At 32.9% G+C, this 7,846-nt stretch overlaps 1 protein-coding gene across 1 annotated transcript; it reads left to right on the top strand.

Annotated features, from left to right (window-relative positions):
• Positions 1 to 448: 448 nt before the first annotated feature.
• On the top strand, positions 449 to 2,794 carry LOC143540079 (uncharacterized). Its single transcript, XM_077033230.1, has 2 exons — positions 449 to 789; positions 1,295 to 2,794. Exons 1-2 carry the CDS (start codon positions 676 to 678, stop codon positions 2,390 to 2,392), a joined length of 1,212 nt encoding a protein of 403 aa, XP_076889345.1. The 5' UTR covers positions 449 to 675; the 3' UTR covers positions 2,393 to 2,794.
• The last annotated feature ends 5,052 nt before the right edge of the window (positions 2,795 to 7,846 follow it).

Here is a 7,846-nt window from a genome sequence, read left to right on the forward strand (position 1 = left end):
AAATTAAGGTTAAAAACTTTTAAAGAATACCACATACTTATCTTAGCTTTATTTGAATTAAAATAAATCTAATATACAGTTATGATTTTAAAACCAGAGTCTTTCTGGAATTATTCTTTCTATCCTCAAAAGTATATAAATTATACCAAAATAGCATCTCATGACTAAAACAACACCCCCTTTCTCATCCATTATTTATGCTACAACTTACCCAACAATGTCTTGAATGAGTAAATAAGCAAGTGCCCACATACATAGACTTGGTGAGTAGTGACCGAGTCCACTCACACCAAGGCTAATTCCGTCATTTCACAACTACCCACATCTTAAAAACAAAAATATATATAAACAGCTTAGCATTTAGAAACTAAACAACAATAATCCTTGTAGAGGCCATCCACAAACAACTGCCATCTATCCCATCTGTTAGTTAACCAAAGAGAAACAAAACAACAAACACCTCATCACAGCTTTTTCCACATCCCCTATGCTCTTCCACATTTGGGTTTTTGTTTCTCTGCATATACATATATAAATTTATATAAATCTTGATATTATTTTGCGGCCAACGATCTCATCTGGGCTTATCTAATTCTTCTCACCCTCCATTTCTTTAGATCTGTAATCAATTAATATTAATCAACTGAGGGTTTGAGATTCCAATTCATTCCAAAGATGTTTACTTTATCCAAATTTCTTGATAAAGTTTACGCCATGGCTGAAGGTGGATCTCGTTATTGCTCTAAAAAGTCTGATGATACATGTGGTGGTGCTGATATTTGTGATCAGGTATTTGATTTTATTTTGATTTCTGCATTGTGGGTATTTGATTATTTGTCTTGATTTGATTATTTGGGTCTAGGGTTTTGATTTTCTTGATGATTTTGTTGGTAAATTTAAAAGCTTTTTTTTAAAAAAATTTTAAATTTGGTGTTGGTTGATAATTATTTAATATCATAAAGGGGTTTTTTGCCCTCTTTTAATTTTGACTTTTTCAAATTTTCAAAGAATTGTTTATGATTAGGGCTTTTAATGTTTTTGTTATAAGTTTGTGATGATGTGATGTATGATTTTTATAATTACTACCTTAGGTTTATTACAATTTGGGTCCTTATTTGTAGCTTCTATTTTTGTTAAAAGAATCATTTGACAAGAATCTGACCAAAAAGATGTTTTTTTTCACCAAAAAATTGAATCAATGAAGGAATTAGAAAGAAAGATTATTACTTTTTTTTGTAATTTGATGGAAATCGTTACTAATCGAAAATCGGAAAACGAACATTTTGATTTGCAGGATTCAGGAAAACCATCAGCCATAACAAGAATAAGGTGCATTCTACGCGGGATTGAATTAAAAACCATCATCTTTTTTCTAGTATTGGTCCCAATGATCATAGTTGGTTTATACGTTCACGGTCAAAAAGTCTCCTACTTTTTACGACCGTTATGGGAGTCACCGCCAAAACCATTCAACGAAATCCCACATTATTATCACGAAAATGTGTCGATGGAGAATCTCTGCAAGCTTCACGGATGGGGGATTCGTGAGTTTCCAAGACGCGTGTTTGATGCTGTCCTGTTTAGTAATGAAGTTGACCTTTTGACTATTAGGTGGCACGAGTTGTACCCTTACGTTAACGAGTTTGTGCTCCTCGAGTCAAACTCAACGTTCACAGGGTTGCCTAAACCGCTCGTGTTTGCTAGTCATAAAGACGAGTTTAAATTTGTCGAACCCAGATTAACGTACGGTCAAATCCCGGGTCGGTTTCGTAAAGGGGAGAACCCGTTCGTTGAAGAAGCGTATCAACGTCTCGCGTTGGATTATCTTTTAAAGAAAGCGGGAATTCAAGACGATGATTTGTTGATAATGTCGGATGTTGATGAGATTCCAAGTAGACATACGATAAATCTTTTAAGATGGTGTGACGACATACCTCCGGTTCTTCATCTTCGTTTAAAGAATTATTTATATTCTTTCGAGTTTCTTTTGGATAATAAAAGTTGGCGAGCTTCAGTGCATCGGTACCAGTCGGGAAAAACGACTTATGCGCATTACCGACAGTCTGACACGATCTTGGCGGATGCAGGGTGGCATTGCAGCTTTTGTTTTCGCCACGTCAGCGAGTTTATTTTCAAAATGAAAGCTTATAGTCATGTTGACAGAATAAGGTTCAACAAATTCTTAAACCCTAACCGAGTTCAGAAAGTAATCTGCAAAGGGGCGGATCTTTTCGATATGTTACCGGAAGAATACACGTTTAAAGAAATTATCGGGAAAATGGGGCCTATACCGCATTCATATTCAGCCGTTCATCTTCCTGCACATCTTATTGAAAATGCTGATAAATACAAGTTTTTGTTACCGGGAAATTGTATAAGAGAAAGTGGGTAAACAACCGGGTATCAGGTAACGCGGGTTTCTTGTAAAGATTGAAGCTTTATTGTTGAAAGACGATATCCGACGAGTTTGACCGAGAAAAGTCAACTTTGATATGGTTTCTTGATGGGCTTTGTGGGGTGGTAGTGTATATAGTCAGGCTTTCTCTTATATTAGGAAATTTTGAATGTGAGACTGATTTGTTACAAAATAATTATTCAAAGTTATGTTTATATATTTTTTTAATGATTTGTTACTTGAGTTTTTCTTGTTTAATCTTCTATTTCTAGCTTGTTTGAGTTTCAAGATTTCTATGAGTGAGTTTGACTGTTTAATGTAACTTGAAGCACATGATAACTGATCTCCAAATTACTTCATCTTTATACCAAAAGTCATAATCCAGCATACTATGCCACTGGCTTTTCAACCAAGTGTGAAGTTATGTGAAACAATTTCTCTTGTACTATGTAAAATTACTAAAATTACTATTGCGACATTGACATCTATACGGTAAAACTAACATGTTTCGTGACGGTTGAAGTCAGAATCCGGGCTAGAAGCAGCATGTGTGCCAATCGGAAAAACAAAAATAAATAAGTAAATAAACACCACATTAAATATAGAGTAAACTGTGATTTTCGTTCTTATGCTTTGTCCAAATCTGCGGTTTTATTCCAATGGTTTTAAATTTGTGATTATCTTTCATGTGGTTTCATTTTACTTGCAATTAAACCCAAACTCATTAACCCCGTTAAGTATGGTCGTTAAATCCATCAGCGTGCCCCTCACGTGAGACAATTTTGTCATTTTTCTCCCAAAATAAACCTCAGTCCTAATTCGCAAGCCCCCTCACGTGAGGGGTTGAGTTGTATTTTGGAAGAAAAAGGACAAAATTGCCCCTCACTTGAGTGGCGCGCTGATGGGTTTAACGACTAGACTTAACGGGGTTAGTGAATTCATGTTTAATACAAGTAAAATGAAATCACATGGACGAAAATAGCAACTTTAAAACTATTGTACTAAAACCAGATATTTAAACAAACCACGTAGACGAAAATCACACTTTATTATTAAATATAAACAGAATGTTACATTTTTCTATCAAGCGTTTCAAATATTTTTCTAAAGATGATTAGAATAAGTTACCTTTTACATCATGGTATTTAAAAAGTTATGAATCTGGTTAACTAAAAAAGGACTAAATTGTCAAGTACATTTAGAAAACTTTTACGGTACATATAACAATATAAGCTGTCACGTGCTCCACACCACACATGTAAAGTAATTCCATAACTATTCATATACCACAACTATCTATCTATATATATAATAATATATAAACGAAAATGTAAAAATCTTACGTGTCGTGATATGGTCACTCCTCGTTTTTTTGGAGTCACCAGATTTGCTTGATTTTTAAATGGTGGCTTCTCATGCATTTGACCCGAATTCATGAGTATGGGTCTTACCAAACCCAAATATTCCTTAAACGGGTTATAATATCTCATTAAATTAAAAATTATTCTCACCAAATTATTGATGTAAAAATCCTATAAAATAGGATATAATAACAATTAATATCTTATTTATTTTAAAAAAATATAGATATTATTTAAATTAAAAAACCAATTTGATAGTAAAAAAAATATAACGGTCTTGTGTTTCATCAAACCATAAGTATATTATTAATTTTCAAAAATATTATTTATAATTAAAAAACCAATTTTATAGTAAAAAAAATAAATGGGTCTTGGGTCTCATCAAAACCATATAACTTTTAAACCGGGTTATAACATCTCATTTATTTGTGAAACAATTTATCATCAAACCATAAGTATATTATTAACTTTCATACAATAAAAAAAAATATAAATTCAACAAATAAATAAATATTAGAACAAACAATATAAAACAGTCCCTGTAATACGGGGATAAAAACTAGTATATAATAAATATGATGATTTCTGTTAAAGTTTATTGTAAAAGGAGTTTTAAAGACATAGTGAAAGTTGCATTTGCTTTGATAGTTATGGTCATGGAACATGAATTATGTTTCTTCATGAAGAAGAATCTTTGTTTTTTTATTTAAGGATGTCGACATCACTCAAAAGTTAAAATAATTTCATTTTTACAATATTGCTCAAACTTTATGATATAATAACTTACTTGCTTCTCAATTTATTTTAATGAGATGTGGTGTAGACACTTGTCATTGTGAATAAAGGTTTATTATTTTAAGTGCACTGATTAATTTTAAATTTATGAGATTAATCTTTGGCAGGCATAAGTTTTAGTGTATATTATTATATGATTATATTCAATATTATTACCTTTTGTAGTGGGTCTGATTATAATATTATTAGGCCATTATGGGCCCAAGCCCAATACGTAAAGCCCAAGATCACTTATTGCAAAGTTGAACTGCTTTATTGTCTTGGTTTATGAATTCTCATTACAAAACACAAAGAAGTATGCCCTACCATACTAGTAATACTAGATAGATTGGAGATTTGAATTACCTTAAAAATGTCTGGTTTAGTTGATTTAAACTAGTCGTGTTGGTGTTAACATGTGATTCGTAAATGGGTTCGACATGTAAAATGAGAATAAATGCTTTAGATTAGTGAAGTGTAATGATGCTTAATAACTATTGATGCTAATATTGGAATATATATGGCTGGTCATCATTACCACAATTAGATGATAAGATGGAATCACCAAAACCCCTATAAATAGAGCAATAATAAGCATTAAAATCACAACTAATTAAGCTTTAAAAATACATTTGTAATTCAATAGAATGGTCGAAGTCGATCCGTATACTGGGCGGGAATTGTGGCCTGACGACCACTTCAAAATGCAAGGTTTGTCTAGTCGCAATAGTGGCATCGATGGCCATGGAGACAACTATGGTCGAGTGGTTCGCAGACTTATGAAACTTGTACCAGCTTTTTAAAGAACCTGATAAATTAAGAATAAACATCAAGCATATAAGAACAAATGTGTTTAGTAGCTTGGCGTTAGCTCAAGTTACCTTTAAATAACAAGTGTACTGTGTACGATATGATGTACTTTCATGTCTGCTACTTGTGTATCAAAACACATTAGCGGTGAATAAGAAATCACAAAAACATGGTTGTTTATTTTCATCAGTTTATATGATAATAGCGCATCTATTTAGTTTAGTGCATCGGATATGCATAACGACATAATAGCTTCTGAATGCATAGGATTGAATATGTTCACATGTTTTTAGACATATCATACTAGGTCGACATGTATTTAAATGCTGAATGTTGTTCGTACGTTGATGTTTTAGTTCACTTATGTCAACATGTGCATGTATTTAAATTCGCATGTTTTAAGACATCATACTACAACTGCTTACATCTAAATAATCACGTACAATGAGGGAATAGCAATAGATTTTATTAAGTTTCCAGCTAATGTGATGTAAGTTGTAACATTCGACGGGTTAACCCTGATCGAGTTGTAACTTGTAAGTATACATACCACTTGCCATGGTTGTTTCCGGTTTTCTCCTTTACCATTTTTATTAATAATTTTATATCAGTATTGGTAATAATTGTGAAATTTGTAGTGTATGTTGAATGGTCAATATCACACCCTATGTGGATGTCCAGGTGGAAATGAGTCAGCATTTAATTTTATGTTTTGGTTTTATTTTTCCGTTCCTAAGAATAAGTATGTAGTTGAGTAGTGGTTTACTTTTTCTTTGAAGTAGTTGCTGTTTTCAAGGAAGTGGGTGTTGCCCACGTTTATGTTTATTTGTTTCCTATTTAATGTAAGTTACTTTAAGAGTTTAATGTATTCAGAAAAAGAGCAAACTTTTGGCTCACATTTCCTTTGTTTTTACTTTCATCTGCTTATATCCACACTCACAAAAAGAAGCACTTTCCTTACCAGTTTATCAGTGTAGACACTTGCCATTATGTATAAAGTTTTATTATTTTTATGTCGAGATAAATATTAATTTCATTAGATAGGCAGGCACAAGTTTAAAACATTAATGGCTTGAGAGGTTTTGGGTTAAAGTATCCCAGATAACAAAAAATTCGCCGTTCAAGAAAAGGTAAGTTTAAGTGTATATATCATTACTCTTTTACTTAAAATATAGCTTTTTTTATTAACAAAGTAATCAAACATTTTATCAAAGCGAACCGAATGGTCAAACCATGGTCAAAACCGATTTGACTTAAACCGGTTCGGTTTAGAAACCGGTTTAGGAGCATGAAAGGTCGAACTGGTCCAAATCGATTCGGTTAAGTTTAAAACCAGTTTTTTTCTCAAACCGGTCCCGTTTTAAAATGGTTTGGTAGTTCAGAAGGGGAACTGGTGATAAAACCGGCGAATTTGGTCGGTTTGGGACTTGGTTTGGTTGAAACCGGTTTTTTTTTTTGCCAAACCAGTTCGATAGGTTTGCAGTGAACCAGTTCCAAACCGATTTTTTTTTCATCTGTAGGTGTGGTTCACTGGTTCTGATTATAAAACTTGTTGGGCCAGATTAAATGAGATATGGATTATGGGCCTATATTGCAAATGAAAAATCATAATAACATACCCTTTTTTTCTTCTAACCCAAACACAAGAAGGTTTATGAATCTTATTGTTACAAAAAAAATAATAATATCTTACTTGTAATAATAGATTTGAAACTGGGATTACTTTTAAAATTTGTTAGTCAAAAAATGAGAATAAATGCTTATTTATGAAGTGACATGAGACAAGATGCTTAACAAATTATTGATGCCAATATTGGAATACATAGTCATCTATGATAAGATGGAATCATCAAAACCTCTATATAAGAGCACCAAAATAAGCATCACAACCACAACTAATTAAGTTTATAAAAAACTTTGTATCTTTAATACAATGGCTCTCTGGGCCGAACGTTGTCGCTGCCCTTGTTCTTCATCCGAACAACAAAGTTATTCAACTTACCAAGCGTCTAGTGGTAGTATCCAAAACGGTTGCAGCCACACGACTCCATACTCCCAGCACCACCAAGCCGGTTGGTCCACTGGTAGTGGCTACCATGGCATTAATGGAGCCACATACCCCCCACCGGGTGGTCTACTACCATACTTCCAAACATGGGCCATATGAGAGTTATTACCATGAGAATAACGGTTATGCAAATGGCGTCAACTATGGTTATCAGAACACGACTTGGACCGTAAAGAGTCTTGATAACGAATAAGCATCGAACTATGAAACAAGAATATAAGAATAAGTGTGTTTAGTAGCTTGACGGTAGCTCAAGTTACCGTTTATTTAATAACGTGTGTGTATGATGTATGATGTACTTTCTTCTTTACTACTTATGTATCGAAACTCATTGGAAGTGAATAAGGAATGTTATATTATTATTATTATTATTATTATTATTATTAGCCTCGTAAATCATAAGGTAAGAAACTATAAACATCTAGCTCTATAACTGTT

Source organism: Bidens hawaiensis, unplaced genomic scaffold (genome assembly GCF_021521415.1).
Source record: "Bidens hawaiensis isolate Kalapana, Puna unplaced genomic scaffold, B.hawaiensis_p1.1 tig00012136_1, whole genome shotgun sequence".
In the NCBI taxonomy this organism is placed as follows: domain Eukaryota; kingdom Viridiplantae; phylum Streptophyta; class Magnoliopsida; order Asterales; family Asteraceae; genus Bidens; species Bidens hawaiensis.